Source organism: Kogia breviceps, chromosome 19 (assembly GCF_026419965.1).
Source record: "Kogia breviceps isolate mKogBre1 chromosome 19, mKogBre1 haplotype 1, whole genome shotgun sequence".
Classification (NCBI taxonomy): domain Eukaryota; kingdom Metazoa; phylum Chordata; class Mammalia; order Artiodactyla; family Physeteridae; genus Kogia; species Kogia breviceps.
Genome location: NC_081328.1, coordinates 50,008,111 through 50,025,487, shown reverse-complemented (window position 1 = coordinate 50,025,487; position 17,377 = coordinate 50,008,111). Strand labels below are relative to the sequence as shown.

General features: G+C 54.7%; 1 protein-coding gene across 1 annotated transcript in view; it reads left to right on the top strand.

Annotated features, from left to right (window-relative positions):
• The window catches only part of MGAT5B (alpha-1,6-mannosylglycoprotein 6-beta-N-acetylglucosaminyltransferase B), a 68,765-nt gene that overhangs the window by 22,354 nt on the left and 29,034 nt on the right, over positions 1 to 17,377 (top strand). The window contains exons 4-8 of the mRNA XM_059048821.2: positions 3,100 to 3,215; positions 3,747 to 3,820; positions 4,844 to 5,014; positions 5,944 to 6,108; positions 6,817 to 6,986. Coding sequence (XP_058904804.1) covers positions 3,100 to 3,215; positions 3,747 to 3,820; positions 4,844 to 5,014; positions 5,944 to 6,108; positions 6,817 to 6,986 — 696 coding nt within the window. The remainder of the gene's footprint in view (positions 1 to 3,099; positions 3,216 to 3,746; positions 3,821 to 4,843; positions 5,015 to 5,943; positions 6,109 to 6,816; positions 6,987 to 17,377) is intronic.

Below are 17,377 nucleotides of genomic sequence, written 5' to 3'. Positions count from 1 at the left end.
ACCCCCACTGGTCCCACACAGGGGTTACTTGTGCCCTAAGGTCTCTGGTTAGAAGCTGGAGGGCACCCAGTCCTTCTCCACCTGGGAGCCCCTCCCGTTGGGCCTCAGCCGCCTGCGCTCTGGGCCAGCCCTGACCCAGCAGCTGTCAGATCTGGCCTTCTGCCCTGCAGCCGCCTCCCTCCATCACCAAAATGCCCCTTCCAGGCACTGCAGTGTCCATCCTGCACCTGGAGGTCAGTGGGGAAAGCATTCCATGACCCTCATTCAGAATTTATTTCAGAGCCCAGTGGACATCAAGGTCATCACTCACGTTCCTTCTCTGCTGGAGCCCAGGCATTGTCAATGGGCGCACGCATCACCCCCTAAAGGGTGAAAATTGGCTCTTGTAATTTTAGCTACTACAATGGTTTGTGGCCCTCCACAGGCTATAGTGTGTAAACAGATCTGCAGAATATCGGTGGAGTTGACATTTCAAGGGGGGAGGGTGAGAAGGGGAAACAATGTCTCAAAAGGCTCCTTAAGGGCGTGATAATGAGAAAAGGTTGAGAAACAATGGTCCAGCCCAAATCCCTTGGGCTGCATCTCCAACCCCACCTCCACAATAATGATCGCTAACACAGACAGGGCTGCTTTCACGCAGGCACTGCTGTTCTGTGCGCCTTACACGTTTCCTCACCGAGTCCCCACAGTGCTGTGAGGGAGGTGCCACTATCTCCTCCATTTTATTTGATTTTTTATTTATTTTAAAATTTTTATTTATTTTAAATTTTGGCCGTGTGCACGGCTTGCAGGATCTTAGTTCCCTGACCAGAGATCGAGCCCGGGCCCCCTGCAGTGAAAGTGCGGAGTCCTAACCACTGGACCACCAGGGACGTTCCTTTCACCTCCATTTTAAAAGATGAGAGCCGGAGGCACAGAGAGGCTAAGTGACTTGCCCAGGGTCACACAGCTCATAAGAGGCAGAGCTTCAGCTTATCTCCTTGTGTGTTACTGTAAATTGGAGATGAGCTGACTGTTCTCTTCCCTACAGCATTCCTTGACAATCTGAAGACCAAGGAGAAATATTGCTACTTCCTGCCTGAGGACTTTTTTGAGCAAAAGAAACATCATCTTCTATGTCTTTGCTCATTCTTATTTGTAATTTCATAGAAGGTTGTTGAAGGTTGAATTGTGTCTTCCAAAGGGATGTGTTGACCTTCTAACCCCCGGTACCTATGAATATGATCTTATTTGGAAATAGGGACTTGGCAGATGTAATCAAATTAAGAGGAGGTCATACTGGATCAGGGTAGGCCCTGATCCAATGACTGGTGTCCCTATAAGAAGAGGAAATTCGGATGCACACAGAAGAAGGCCAAGTGAAGACAGTGAAGACAGAGGCGGAGACTGGAGTAATGCATCTACTAGCCCAGGAACGCGGAGGCCCGCTGGTCCCAGCCAGAAGCTGGGACAGATGCTCCCTCAGAGCCTCCAGGAGGCACCAACCCTGTCGACACCTTGATTTCAGACTTCTGGCATCCAGAAGTGTGAGAGAAGAGGTTTGTGTTGCTTTAAGCTCCCCCAGTATGTGGTCATTTGTTACAGCAGGAAGTGAATAAAAGGCAATGCCATTTTCCATTAGAGTTTGGAGAGGGTGGACTGGACCGTGTGTGCACATGTGTGTATATGTGTGTGCACATGTGTATATGTGTGCGGAGGGCTCGTCTGTCACCCCCTTCCTGTCACCTCTGCCTCCTGTCCCCACCCCCACCTCCATGTCTCCCATACCAGTTGCCTTTCTCTGTGCATGGGGCCATGCCCTTCCTCTCCTTACAGAAGTTAGAGGTAGGGGGGGCGGGGGGCGGCCCGAGGGGCCAGGTGGCCAAGGAGGGGCACCACTGTGCCTCCTCTGGTGAGAGGTGGGGTTTACAGACCCCAGAGGAGCCCAGGTTGGAAAAATCCTCCTTCGTATAATTCTCATTATGTGCGGCAATAAAGACCTTACAATAAAGTCCTTGTAAAGGGATAAATGGAGCTTAAACAGGGCCTGCGAAGCCAGAGGAGGTGGTGAAAATCAAAGGAACTGGAATTATTGTCTTCAGAAAAAGTAAGCAGCTTCCTGGAGAAGGGCCTCCAGAGCCTTCCTTGCTCTGAGACCCACGTGCCAGCCGAGTGGGATCTGTCTCAACAGAAGTTTTTGCAATGAGATAAATACTGCATCTGATGTCTGATAAACTTCTCTGAGAGGGGAGTAGTAATCAACACCAGGAAATAAATTCTCCAAAAATAAAGGCAGCACGCGTATTGATGATGAGGTGGAGGGCTGTGATGTTGGTGGCACTAAACTCATTTAAGATCCTGGGAAGAAGGCTTCCCTGGTGGCGCAGCGGTTGCGAGTCCGCCTGCCGATGCAGGGGACGCGGGTTCGTGCCCCGGTCCGGGAGGATCCCACATGCCGTGGAGCCGCTGGGCCCGTGAGCCATGGCCGCTGAGCCTGCACGTCCGGAGCCTGTGCTCCGCAACGGGAGAGGCCACAACAGTGAGAGGCCCGCGTACCGCAAAAAAGAAAAAAAAAAAAAAAAAAAGATCCTGGGAAGAATTCATTCTTGGGAACCCAACAATAATTTACTAGAGGTTTCATAGTTGGCACGTCCCCAGGCTGCTCTGGGTAGAATTTACTTTGGCAAGATACAACTCCTCCGGGAGAAAATAGAGAAGCAGACTCAGGGCAGCCGGCTGTGCTCAGGAAAAGGGCCTCCATCACCTGGAGATCCCTAGACAGATCTCGTCCAGGCTCTCGAATGGAATTCCTCTGCCCATGTCAGCCTCAGGCACTGCCCTTCACGCGTGTGCAGACACGCCTGGCACCTGCAGATGTGGGCTTTCCCATGTGCATGCCACGTGGGTCTGTTGATGGTTAGCGAGCCCCTCCAGCCCGGGCTGGGGCAGCAGCGGCTCCATTTCCTGGCCTGACTTTACCCTTCGCTACCTTTCCGTTTGGTGCAGGGCGGTGTCTGGGTGCCGGGGGCCCTGCAGTCCCGCTGCCTTTGCCGGCAGGCTGAGGCCTGCCCTGCCCGGGAAGGAGGCCGCGGCAGGCTCACCCTGGCTTCTCCCACTTAGGCTACCCCCCGGGGCCGGCCTCATGGAGCGGATCCAGGCCATAGCCCAGAACGTCTCGGACATCGCCGTGAAGGTGGACCAGATCCTGCGCCACAGCCTGCTCCTGCACAGCAAGGGTGGGGGCCGGGGGCACCCCTCTACTCCCAGGAGGCCAGAGTCCAGGGTGGGACGTCCGGGGTGGGGCCCTGATTTCTCCCCACGGCAGCTGCCCTGGCTCCCGGGCGCCCTGTGTCGGGCTCTCAGCGGGGTACCTCAGGGTTCCCCCCACCATCCCTGGGCGGCCCCTTCCATTCCTCTTGACATGGGGGCATCAGTCTGGGAGGCCCTACCTCTGCCTCCGTCAAAAAGCCAGGAGTGCATTTGGGTGGATACCCGAGGTCTGCCCGTCCAGAAAGCTGGTTCACAGCCGTTCAGACCAGCTCCGCACTGGTTCTGAACCCCCTAAGGAGGGTGGAAGTGTTGGAAGAAGGGGCGCCCCAGGCACAGGGACCCCCTGGCGGTGGCCTTTCAGGGGAGAAAACTCAGGCCAAGGGCAGAGTGTGCCCCTGCACTGCCCCAGCCCAGACCGGCCCACCTGCCTCACGCTTTCTCTGCTGCGCTCTTCCTTGGACCCGGGTCCTCAGCAAGGTGACCTTCTCTTCCTGCAGTGTCTGAAGGCCGGCGGGACCAGTGTGAGGCACCCAGCGACCCCAAGTTCCCGGACTGCTCAGGGAAGGTAGAGGTGAGGCCTGGGCCTCAGGGTGGCGATGACCAGCGGCCCCTCCTCCACGGGGGCCGCACCCCAGATTAGCTCTGCGATTCTGCTCCTGGCAGGAATATCCACCATCAAGGGCCTCTCTGCCTGACCCCTGGACCCAGAACCTGGCACTAGCTGGCAGAGGCCCGCCTCAGGGAAACCACTTCTCTGCTTGGGCCATCTGCCTGGGGCACCAACCCAAATGTCCCAGGATGGGTCATGTTGCAGGGTTTCCAGTACTTTCTTACAGCAGACGAACTATTAAGTATACGTATGGCACCACTAGTAGCCTGATTCCCAACAAATTCAGACAAGGTGTGGACCTCATTCTCTCTCCCCCTCCTTCCCGGCCCAGCTGACCAACTGGATGGAGAGAGCCCTCCCTGTCCCCACCTGCAGGGTCCCACCTCTGGCTGCATGAAGTCTGTCCATCCGGGGAGCCAGTCCACAGGCATAAGAGCCAGCCCCCTCACTGGTGCTGAAATCCCTCAGAGCGTGGGGTGTTGGCACTGCAGGCCCCTTCCTTGGGGACCAGGTGGGGGTCACTGTGGATGAGTCCTGCCCTGGCCGCAGCCCTGGCCCCCCTCAGAGGCTGCTCCCTGACCTTGGCTTCAGCTGGACTCTGCTCTTGGTTACGGGTGGAGAACAAAGGAAGAGGGACCAGCCAGGCCCTGAGCTGCTGCACCTCCACTGTTGCCCCTGGAACCCTGGCCGCCTGTGTCCTGGACTGGCCTCATTGCCCCAGGGGCCTTCTCTTTCCGGGCCTGGGGGATGGTGGTCCTGTCTGGCCTTCCCTGAGGCTCTCAGCAGCAAGGACACAGGGCTGGGTCCTAGGGCCCTGGTCCAGTCTCTCTTCTCTGCCTCTAGCCTCGCTGCATCTTTAGGGTGGGCCCCAGAGACCCTGTCCCGGAGGACCTCGGGGTCCCCAGGGACACGCATGCAGGGGCCCGCCGAGGGTGCACGTGGGGCTGGCGCTGGCTCCCTGGCCCAGGCTGGCCCTCCCCACAGTGGATGCGCGCCCGCTGGACCTCGGACCCCTGCTACGCCTTCTTCGGGGTGGACGGCACCGAGTGCTCCTTCCTCGTCTACCTCAGTGAGGTCGAGTGGTTCTGCCCCCCGCTGCCCTGGAGGAACCGGACGGCCACCCAGAGAGCCCGCAAGCCCCTCCCCAAGGTCCAGGTAGGTGTGGGAGGTGAGTGGGCCGGCACGGGGCTGCCAGCCAGCCCTGCCGGGTGGGTGGGCTGCTCCCAGCCCGCCAGCCTGCGGGTGTCCGTCCCAACTTCTGCAGGATGCTGCAAAGCTGAGGCTGCTTAAGGGGCAGGCTGGGGCCCTGGAGGTGCCCCCTTAATGGACTGGAATAATGGCTGTCATTATTATGTGATAATATAATATATAATATATATATAATATACATAATATAACATATAATAATATATATAGTCATAGCTGTCACTCATTGAGGGCTTCCTGTGTGCCACTTTATTTGTACTTAAATGTCCCAGCAGTCCGTACGCAATCGCATTTAATAGATGATAGATCTGAGGTCTGGAGAGCTGAGTTAACTTCTTCAAGGCATATAGTTACTCTGGCTCCACTGAAAGGCGGCCTGGCTTCCCTGCCCTTGGAGCCCCGGCTCCAACCACTACCTACTGCTTCCTTGTCGCAGCTGGGAGCCTGGCAACTGTCATAGCTGACCCCCTCACGAAGGGCTTGGGACAGGTGGCTGATTGGAGCTGGGCTGGGACAGACCGATGTGGCTTGGGAGTGAGGGTTAGGTGGAGGACAGCTGGGCTCCCTGACTGTGGGGACTGGTGGGCCTCTTAGAAAAAGTGGGAGGGGCTTCCCTGGCGGTCCACTGGTTAAGACTCCGCGCTTCCAGTGCAGGGGGTGACGGTTCGATCCCTGGTCGGGGAACTAAGATCCCACATGCCGGGCGGTCGCGGCCAAAAAATAAAAACAAAGAACAAGAAAACAGAAAAAGCTGGAGAAGTGAGAACAGGCCCAGCCTCCCAGGGAAGGTGCCAGCCCCCGTGCCCGGGGCAGTGGGTGATGGCGGTGTCGTGGCCGCTGGGTGGAGGAGGAGAACGGAGGTCTGGACCCTCCTCCAGGCAGTCTTCCGGAGCAATCTGTCCCGCCTCCTGGAGCTGATGGACAGCAGGAAGGAGTCTCTAATCTTCATGAAGAAACGTACCAAGCGGCTCACGGCCCAGTGGGCACTGGCTGCCCAGCGCCTGGCGCAGAAGCTGGGCAGCGCCCGGAGGGACCAGAAGCAGGTACCTTATCCTCTATGTGCATTGAAGGAGCTGAGCTCAGAGAGCTTAGGAAGGGAGCTCAGGGCCTCAGGCTGCCAAGTAGACACGGGGTCTACCCTTACAAAAGTTTTATTGCATTTCTTTGAATGTGAGCCGCGAGCAGGGGGAGGCAGAGTCTGGATAGATGCATGTGGTAGCCCTGGCCCTTTTCATGTTTGGGGCAGACTGACCCCCCGCCCTCCGCCGTAGGAGTCCTGCGGCTGTAGACGTCTTGTTCTGGTCAGGCAGAAGAGTCCTGGCATTTGCCTGGAATGCTGGGAATAACGTAGCCTGTTTGGGGGAAGTTCCTTGGTTCATTGGTTCGTCCATCTGTCTGTCCGTCCATCCGTCCATGCCATAAATATTTACCTGCCTCTCTCATCACCCTGTTTATTTCTTTCAGAGTCCTTATCATTTCATGAAATTATCTCTTGTCTGTGTTTACTGTTGTCTACCTCTTCCATCTGGAACATAAGCGCCTAGAGGGCAGGATGTGACCGTCTTGTTCACCTGTGTCTCCAGCGAGGTCACTCTGCCTCTTGGTCCCTCCACTGTGCTCTGGTGCCAGAAAGCGCCCTTCCAGGCACAGCCTGAAGACAGTGTCTTCTGCTGGCCGGGTCTCCCTGGGGGTGGCAGGGCTGAGCGCTGCTGCTCTGTGCCGATCCTCTGTGTCCCCCGCTCCGCCACCAGATCCTTGTCCACATCGGCTTCCTGACGGAGGAGTCTGGCGACGTGTTCAGCCCGCGGGTGCTGAAGGGCGGGCCTCTGGGGGAGATGGTGCAGTGGGCAGACATCCTGGCTGCTCTCTACGTCCTGGGCCACGGTCTGCGGATCACAGTGTCCCTGAAGGAGCTGCAGAGGTGAGTGCCGGGGGAGGGGAGGGGAGGAAGGGGAGTCCGTCGTCACCCAGGAGCTCTGCGCTCCTCTCCTGCTGCCGTCGGATGGTGACGTTCCTAATCCCCTCCTCCAGCTGCTCAGGCTGCCTCCTGCCCTTCCGTCCTCAACGCTGATGCCTAGTCATCGCGGGGGACGCACCACGGGAGTGTATTTGCGTCGTGCTGTTCAAACAGGGTCCCGTTCTCCATCTCGGGGCTGACAGGGGTCCTAGCGTTTGTGCCCAGGGACTGACCAATACTGGCTTGTGGAGTTGAGCCGTGACCTACAGATGGGGTCCCCTCTGCCTGCTGTCCTGGTGGACTTGGTGCAGCCTCAGGGGTCCTCTTCTGGAACGGGGCTCCTTCCTGGGCCTGTTCTGGGGGTTGGAGGTCAGGAAGGCCTGGAGCGTGGTGAGGTGGGCCAGCGATGCCTACCCCTTCCAGGGCTTGCCTTTCCAGGGTCCCTCTGATATTGTTGGAGGTGGGAGACTGGTGATTAGAGTGGGTAGGATTCTGTGTGTGTGTGTGTGTGTGTGTGTGTGTGTGTGTGTGTGTCTATGATGAGGTTTATTTTAACCACGGTATCTGTGGGATGTAGAAATATGTAAGATTTTTCTTCTTTTATTTATTAATATTTATTATATGATATTTGATACATACAACAATATATGTACCATATGTCATGAAGTACAAGAATGGAGTGAACGCCCATGATTCTGCTACCCACCTTTACAATGAGAATATTACCAGGGCTCTCATGTTCGCCTGGGACCCCTCTTGTCCATCCCTCAGTCCTGCCCGCCACCCCCCACCCCCCCGCCCCGGCCCTGGAACTTGGATTTTGTGTTTATCATTCTTTTGCTTTTTATTATTTATTTATTTTGGCTGGCCGTGTGGCATGTGGGATCTTAGTTCCCTGACCAGGGATCAAACCCCTGCCCCTTGCAGTGGAAGCGTGGAGCCCTAACCACCGGACTGCCAGGGAAGTCCCTCTTTTGCTTTTTTAAAAAAAAATGTTTTTTTTTTTTTTAACAAATTCATGTATCAAATAATATATTGTTTAGTTTTATTTTCGTTTGGTTTGAGCTCTGTAAAAGTGACATCTGCTGTCTGTAGCCTCCAAGATTTGTTTTCTCCACCCGTTATTAGGTTTTAAAGATTTCTCCACATTGCTGCCTGCAGCTCTGTTTCATTCATGTTCAGTGCTGTGTGATATTCCATTGTGCGAATGTACCGTAATTATTTATCACTTTTTCCTATCTGTGGCCATTTCCCCCTGTTTTTACAAGTTATTATTTTTAAAAATTTTATTTATTGTTTCGGCTGCACTGGGTCTTCTGTTGTGTGGTCTTTCTCTAGTTGTGGCGAGCGGGGGCTACTCTTCATTGTGGTGCGCGGGCTTCTCACTACGGTGGCTTCTCTTGTTGCGGAGCACAGGCTCTAGGCATGTGGGCTTCAGTAGCTGCAGCACACGGGCTCAGTAGTTGCAACATGTGGGCTCTAGAGCGCAGGCTCAGTAGTTGTGGTGCACGGGCTTAGTTGCTCTGCTTCATGTGGGATCTTCCCAGACCAGGGATCGAACCCATGTTCCCTGCATTGGCAGGCGGATTCTTAACCACTGCACCACCAGGGGAGTCCTTTACAAGTTCTTTTGAATGATGCTGTGGTGGACATTTTGTAAGTGTCACCAGGTGTCCCTGGGTCAGAGTTTCTCTTGGGTATAGACTGAGTTTCTTCTTTGGTATAGACTTTGGTGCGCAGTTGCTGGGACTTAGTTAGGGTGTCTGAAAATTCAGCTTGACAAGAAAATGCCAACTGTTTTCCTAAGTGACTGTACCAGTCCAGTCCTACCGTGTGTAGGTTCCCAGTGGGATACATGCTTACCCGCATTTAGTGTTATCGGACTTTCTCGTTAGGGGTGTGGCGTGGTATTGTAATATCTTGTTATGGTCTTAACTTGTATTCCCTGACAGCTGATGAGGCTGGGCAGTTTGTTATATTTTTGGTCCTCCTTCTTTCCTCTTGATGAAACGCCACTTCAGGTCATTTGCTCACTTTTCTGCCATGTTGTTTATCTTTTCCATATTGAGTTGGAGGAGTTCTTTATATATTATGGGTATAAATCCTGTTTCTATTATATGTGTTTTAAAATCTTCTAAGGCTAATTTGTGGCTTGTCTTTGTAATTTCTTTATGGTCTTTTGTTTTAAGGAACAGAAGGTCTTAATTTTAAGGTAATCAAAGTTATCAAATATTTTCTTTACGGCTTGGGATTTTTGTGCTTGGTGAATTTCTGTTCCTTTTCACTGGCATTGGGATAAGATTGTCTTAACTTTGTGCCAGGACATAACTAAGGAAGGCCTCTGAGTTGTTTGCCTGCTAATGAACTTTTCTCCATCAGCCTGTTAACTCACTCTCAGGTGGTTTTCAAGCTAGAATGTGATTCCTCTCCAGAGCCCTCCCACCAGCCAGATGGTCTGTTTGTTCTACAAGTCTTTCTCTTTTTCTGATTGGCATTTTGTCCCGACCACGAGTGCTGATGCTCTGTAGCGTGGAAGTGTTGGAGAGGGGAGGATGCTGATGGGGACAGAGCCATCGACAGTCCTAGGTCAGCAGGGCCCAGGGAGCATTGGTCTCGGGAGCTAATCAGCCTCTGCAGTTTTCCCCTGCGGCTTAAAGTCTGCCAGTGACTCAGGTAGAACTTCTTGTGACCTCAGTCGGAGAGACAGTAGGGGGAGAAGGAGGCTGAGTCCGGGGTGTGCTTTGAAGGTTTACATCCCCATGGCTTGAAATTCACCCCTCTGGAGTCATCCTTTTAAGTTGATGCGCTTGTCTCCTCCGGCAGGCCTAGTAAAAAGATGGAAAGTGTCTTCAGAGGGGAACGGAACGTGTAAGCGGGTCCGCGTTGAAGGGGGCGAAGGCGACGGGGACTGACGAAGGGGCCGCATGGCTGTGGCAGCGTTGCGAAGCCCATCCCAGGTTGGGGGGCAGCGGGTTCTGGGGGAGGAGGTGCCACCTTGAAATCGCACCTCTGCCCCGTCTGCTTGAATGTCACCAGAGTGGGAAGGAACTAGGCTGGGAGCTGTCCCCGTGTGCCGGTGCTGAACCGGCAAACTAGCTCCCGGGTGCTGGGAGAGGGAACCGGCGCGTCCCTGGCGCCGCCTCTCACCCGGTGGCATTTTGTCGTCGGACCAGCTGTTCCCATCGTGCGCCATTTCAGAGCGCCGTGCCCTCTCGCTGCGCACCACACTGCACTGCTGCTCACTGAGCGGTGCCCGCCCCTGCCCCCTCTGAACAGAGAGCTCAGGAGATGTGTCTACGCTGTGTGTGGAGCAGAACACTGCAGAGGCAGCTAACACTTGCAAATAATGCAGGGAGGCCTCTCTCCCTGGCCTCAAAGCTTCCTACGGGAAACTCAGATGGGGTGGGGTGGGGGGAGGAGGAGGGCGGAGAAAAGGGACCCGAGGTGTGGGAAGCCAAAGAGGTCTTAGGCAACTTAGGATGGCACAGCCTGTGCTGTGGGAAGCCAGACCTGCCTCAGGCAGAACAGCAGGTAAGGGTCGGGGGACCCTTGTCCTATGGGTCACCAGAGACCCCAAGATGCAGTGGCAAGAATGCTGGGTGTGGGGACTGTCCAGAGCCCTCATCCCAGCCTCTGCCACGTGCATGTCCTGTGTCAGTGTGAAGCATCCTTCTATCAACACCACGGACCCAGCTCCACCTCAAGGGTTAGATGAATTCACGTTTATCAAACAGCGCTGTGCTGGATTCCTCCCTTCCTTTTTTTTTTTTTTTTTTTTTTTTGCGGTACGCGGGCCTCTCACTGTTGTGGCCTCTCCCGTTGCGGAGCACAGGCTCCGGACGCGCAAGCCTAGCGGCCATGGCTCACGGGCTTAGTTGCTCCGCGGCATGTGGGATCTTCCCGGACCGGGGCGCGAACCCGCGTCCCCTGCATCGGCAGGCGGACTCTCAACCACTGCGCCACCAAGGTAGCCCGATTCCTCCCTTCTGACCGTGCATCTTCTGGGGCCAGAGAGGTGAGAACTTCCTTCCTTTACTGCTCCCTCGGGGAATGGGAAGGCTCCCATGCATTTGTGACAGCCCAACATCACACTTAGAGAACCGTCCTTCCGTGAGAGAGCAGGTTAGGACAAGTCTCCCTAAGAGGCAGGAATTTAACTCAGTTGTTCTGCTTCTTGGCCCATGCTGGGGTGTCTCCTCTTCCAACCTGGACCCCGAGTCCTCACCTGCCCAGAGTACGTCCTCTTCCTCTGACCACTCTGGGCCCGGCTGGAGCTGAGCCTGTGGTCAGTGAGGTTGCTTTTGCCCATCACAGGGACAGAGCAGTGAAGACGGGGGTCACTGCACTTGGGAGGCCCTGAAAGTGAGGCCCTGGTGAAAAGTGCCAGAATCTGAAATATGCCCCCGCTGCCATTTCCTTCACCCCACACATGCCCACCCGTGTATGTGCACACCCCACGCATGCACACCCCTGCACACGGGTGCATGCCTCCACACACACGCACACACCCTTGCACATGGACATGCACATACCCTGTGCGTGACAGGCAGCCGATGGCACACACATGCACACAGGCATACCCCCAATGCACACACGCGCACACCCCACAGAGAATCCATATCTTTCCACCAGTGTGTCACTTCCTGCCAAGCCTGTACAGATCTGAAATTCCCAGAAGCAGGGGCTCTAGGGAGAGGTCGCCCCACCTCCGCCTTGCAGTGCGTTAAAGGGGCAGGCCCAAGGCTGTGCCCGGACAGCTCTGCCCTTGGCTCCCTGTGGGGTGTCGGTGCAACCAAAGACTCTTGCTCAGACAGGGCAGAACTGTGTAAACAGCTCCGTCACCTCAGGAAACAGTCTCAGGAAGGCTCTGTCTAAATCTGTTAGCAGGTACAATTTAAAACAACTAAACGCATAAAAATTTAAAAGAAGAGAACCACCTTCCCCAGGAGACATAGCACACTTATATCTGTAACATTAACAGCGCCCGCTGTGTTGGAATTTGTTTCAGGTGGGAATTCTTAACCCTGGCTGTAGCCAAACTGCCTTAGAAATAGACTGACCTTTGGGCCCACTCTTGATGTGTCTGATTTAATTGATCTGGGCTGGCGCCGGGTACGAGTCTTCAAAGCTCCCCCAGGCAATCTATGATCTAACACGAGCAGTGACGGTTGGGAAGTAGAAGAGTTGAGGCTGTGGCTTTTCAACGCCCCCCTGCCCAGTCTGGGTAGCAGGATAGCTGTGGGGTTAGGACATTGTAGAATGTGTACACGGTCCCGAGGAGCAGGATTAGGGCCTGGGGTAAGGGCTCAGCGCCTTAAAGATGTGTGGATTCTGCACACTCAAAAGCACCAACGTTACCCCTGGTTGCAGGGTCGGGGTCAAGTGGGGGGGCAGGCCAGGCAGGTACTCCTTGGAGGTGGCCCAGGTAGCGGGGCCTCTCGCGGCCCACGCAGGACGTCCGTGGGGACCTCTGCCCTGGAATGTGCTTCATGCCACGTGCTTTCCTGGATGTACCTTTTCCTGGCGACAGCTGTCGGCTGGGGCTGTGAGCTCCTCAAACTGATGCTTTGCTGGGACCACCCGGACACTGCATGAATGCAGGCCTTTCCTCGAGTGGAGATTAAAATACAGATGTGGTTTAGTTTGCTAAAGTTGCCATAACAAAAGTACCACAGACTGGGAGGGGGGGTGTTAAACAACAGAAGTGTATTGTCTCCTAGTTCTGGAGGCCGGAAGTCCGAGGTCAAGGTGTTGGCAGGGTTGGTTGGCCCTGAGGGTGTGAAGGAGGATCTGTCTCAGGCCTCTCCCATTACTTCTGGCGGTTGTTGGTGATCTTTGGCGTTGGTTGGCTTGTGGAAGCATCACCTCCGTCTTCGCCTTTATCCGTACATGGCATTCTCTCTGTGTATGTGTCTGAGTCCAATTTTCCCCTTCTTATAAGGACACCAGTCATATCGGATCAGGACCTACACTAATGACCTTATTTCAACTTGGTCACCTTTGTAAAAGCTCTACCTCCAAATAAGGTCACATTCTGAGGTTTTGGGGGTCAGGACTCCAAAATACGATTGGCGGGGGGTGCACAATGCAACCCATAACAAGATGGTGGCCATCTGAACCTACAGAGGGGCTGTGGGCAGAGATACCGTTGAATACAGGCATGGCACTGCCATGGGTTCTGCGGGAGGTCGGATCATCCGGGGGCCGCATCTCCCAGCCTTGTGGAGCTGTTCCGTGCAGGTGGCACCAGGGTAATGTGAAAACAGGTCAACGGGATGTGAAGATAATCCAAATTCTGAGAGTCGCAGCTTGGCTCCTGCCATAGAACCTCTCCCTGGGCTGACAAAATGCCCCGCGTGGGGAAGACAGCAGGACAGAGACACCGCCTGTACATTTGTTGTAGTTTATTCACAGATGTTCACGGCAGATGTCTTGGCCACTGACGCAACAACAAGGCTGGACGGATGAGCCGCTTTTCTCTGCTCCTCGTGTTTTGGTGTTTTAATTAACCGACTCACTGGAGTGATGTTTGGGGCAATGCAGAGTCTGCATCTGGCTTTGCTGCTGCAAGTTGTTTCCGGGGTGAGAGCGGTGCGTGCAGGGACAATGGGCCCTGATCAGACGGCAGCTTGGGCATGTCAGACCGTCCCGCCCGTGCCTTGCGCGTGAGACGGGAGGAGAGATGAAGCCAGAGCTCCCGTCAGCTGCATCTGAGACATCCTCATGGATGCGCGGATCCACGGTGGGCATTTTAAAGTGAAGCCTTTCCCTTCCTGCCTGCCCAGAATCGGCTGTGCTCATCCATTTTATTTGCATAATTTCAAGCATCGTTAATCGTACATTGGCATGAGGAAAAATTACCAAGCTCTCCCTCCTTCCATGACTGAAACTGGGTTTAGTAGAAAATTAGTTGACTTAACTGGAAAATCATGAAAGTTTCAGAGGAGAATGTTTAAACAAGGAGGACGAGGACGGGAAGCTCGGCTGTGTAGCCCCGGCCCCTGTGGAAATTGGTCTCCTGGCATTTTTGCTTGTTCAGTGTGTGTTCAAGGGAAATACTGGGGAGGGTCCCCGGAGAATGACGAAGGCAAGGACCGCATCCTGTCCCTTGTGCTCAGCCCAGCTTGACCAAGCTGCAGCCGGTAAACCCTCTGGGGAGCCAGTCCGGGAAGGCCTCAGGGCTCGAACCCATTCAGATCTGTCTGTGACTGGCTCAAACTGACCTGAACTAGCCAGCTTAAGGCAGCCACTGGGGGGAGGGGAGAGAAGAGGAAAGTGCTGGTTTTGGGGGGGCACATGGGGGTTTAGACATGTTGAATTAGAGGTGCCCACGTGGAGGCAGCTGAGTGATGGGCCGCAGGGGCTCAGAATGGAGACAGCATCTCGGCGGCTGCTGGTAACTGAACACAAGCGTGAATAAAATTGCCAAATGGTAGGGGAAAAGGCCTGAGAGCAAAGCCTTAAGACACAGCAACTCTGAAAGGCTTCTTGGGGAGAGAGGTGCTGGCAGAGGAACTGAGAAGGAGTGGGCACCCACGGAGAAGATGCTTCTAGAAGGAGGGTGTGGCCAACGATGTGACATGCTCACAAAAACTAAGGAGGAGACTGAAAAATGTCCGAAGCATTTGGTCACATGGGCGTCATTGTTGACCCTAGAAAGAGCCATTTTGGTTGAGTTGTGGGGACAGAAGCCAGAAATGTGTGGGTTGTGGAATGAGGGGGCTGCTGAGGAAACCAGCAGCGAGTGAGGTTCTTCTCCAAGGAGTTCAGCTGTGAGCGGGAGGAGAGAGAAAGAGGAGTGGGGGGACAGTGGAGTCGTCGATGGTGTGTGCGGTTCTTGGGGCTGCTGAAGCAAAGTACCACAAACTGGGGGACTGTTGTCTTCCAGTTCTGGAGGCCAGAAGTCCGAAATCAAAGTGTCGGCGGGGTTGGTTCCCGCTGAGGCTGGTGGAAGCCTGTTCCATGCCTCTTCTAGATGCTGGGAGCCTCAGGCTTTCCTCGGCTTGTAGATGTCTGTCTTCTCCCAGTGTCTTCACACCATCTTCCTTCTCTTGTGTCTGTCTCTGTGTCCAATTTCCCCTTCTTGGGAAGGCACCAATGACCCCACCTTAACTTGACCATCTGCAAAGACCATTTCCAAATGAGTCACATCCCACATACTGGGGTTAGGACTTCAACGTCTTTGGCCAGGGAGAATACAATTCAACCCATAACAGAGGTTTGCACGTTGATTTTTCAAGATGGGAGAGTTGTAAGCATGTTTAAATGCTGGTGTGAAGGAACCAGAAGAAGGAGGAGTTGAAGCCCCAGGAGGGAAGATAGTATCGTGCATGGCGGCCCAAGAGGATGGCTGCAGGGAGGAAGGAGAAGAGGGCAGGATGTGGTGGGGGTACCGATGGGGCTACAGGGATGGAGGCAGGGACTGGAGCATGCCCACCGATGCTTTTGATTTTATCTTTGATGTAGGACGGATGAACATCTGCTGGGAGTGAGGTGGAGGGGGCGGGAGGTGTGGGGAGAGTGGACGAGACCAGAACACCCTGAAGGCCACCCTGGATTTGTGATGTGTCCGCCCTTAACAAAGAGATTTGAACCAAATATGGCAAAATCTTAGGACTTGACAGGGCTGGGAAGTGGGCCCACGGCTATTCATTATATCATTGTATTATTTTCTGTAACTTTCTGGATGCTCGAAATATCTTACTGTTCAATTCGAACAGGGGAGGAGGAGCTGCCTCCAGCATCTGCTTGGCACTTAGCAGACCCTGTACACAGTGACTCTTTCTCCCCCACCTATTCCCAGAGGAGGCATGAGAGGCAAATGACTAATTTACACTAAAACACTGCATCCCCCTCTCCCTTCTGGTTTGTTTGTTTATTTGGTTTTTTTTTTTTGGCTGTGCCACGTGGCTTGCAGTATCTTAGTTCCCCAACCAGGGATCGAACCTGTGCCTCCTGCAATGGAAGCGTGAAGTCCTAACCACTGGACCGCCAGGGAATTCCCGCCTCTCCCTTCTTTTGCCTTCTTCCTCCTTGGGTTCCAAGGAAGCGTTCAAATCCGCGTAGCGGGATCATGTTTGGTGGAGCCAAACACCGAGGAAGATGAGGGCCTCTGCTGCTGGGGGCCCAGAGGCTCGCTGGTCCCTGCCCTGGGATCCAGGAGGGACGACTCCCTGCACCTCCCATGCCATGCTGCTCTGAGCCACAAAGAGTGGGAGTCTGTCTCTTGCAAGTCAAGGCCCCTAAGCCTTGACCTTGGCCCGTAAGTGTGACGTCACGGATATAGTGGCCCAGGCGCCTTTTCCAGCTCCAGCCTGGTCCACATTGGCGCCGGGAGGTTGCAAAGGAAGAGCGATTTAAAAGAAATCACAGGCCCTCGGGAAAGGTCCGTGCAACCCAAGTCGGGTGGGGAGAACTTGGGGGTAGTCAGAGAAGGAATGAAGAGGAGGGCTGGCTTCTGAAGGCTTTTGAAGGAAGGGTGAGGAGGTGGGATTCCTTCCGGGGGGCGGCAGGAGGGACGCAGCAGTACGTCTTGAAATCTGAGGAGCCATGGGTTCTTGTAAACAGAGGTGGGGTCCTGAGCAAGAGGAGGTCTTGTCCCATGGTGGCTGGAGAGGAGGAACTGAAGTGCCCCCCACAGGGGGGATAAAACTCCACTGCTCTGAGCTCAGAGCAGGGGCAGGGCCGGCCTGGGATTGACTCCCTTTATTCCTAGTGAAGCTGGCAGAAGCATAGCATGGTACAAATGACCCCTAGCACTCCTTCTGACTTCCCTGAAATCGTAAAAGGGCTCTGGTCAAGAGAGGATTTATCTTGGGAGCCAGACTGTTCTTTCCTCGGCTGTTCTGGAACGGAGCCTGATTGCCCTACGGTTCGTGGCGGCACTCCAGGGCTGTGTCTTTCCTTTAACCCAAGTCCCCCACAGGGCTTGTGCCAGTGGGATTGAGAGCAGAGTCTCACCCATCTTTGTTTTCTCCATGGGTTGGTTCCGCACAAAGGTCTGTGGAACTGGATAGAACAGCGAGAGCCTCTAGGACCTGAGAATCCCCGGAAAAACTGCAAACCAACATCCCAGTGGCAGGCCCCACCCCAGAGCGAAGAGGTGGCACCTCTGGGACCCACCTGGCCATCAAGAGCCAACGTGGGCTTCGGTGACCCTAACCTGCGCCTGGGCCTGAGAGCCACCTTCACTGAAATCCTGGCTTGGATGAGAGAAGCTTTGATTCCCCCTCGGCATTCACGTGCATTGTTATGTAAATGGGGGACGGAGGCCGGGGACACACCTAGAGGGATGTGTTCCCGGCCCCCCCCCCTCCCCGGCGGCCCCCAGGGAGCTGGAAGAATGAGTCTCGTTT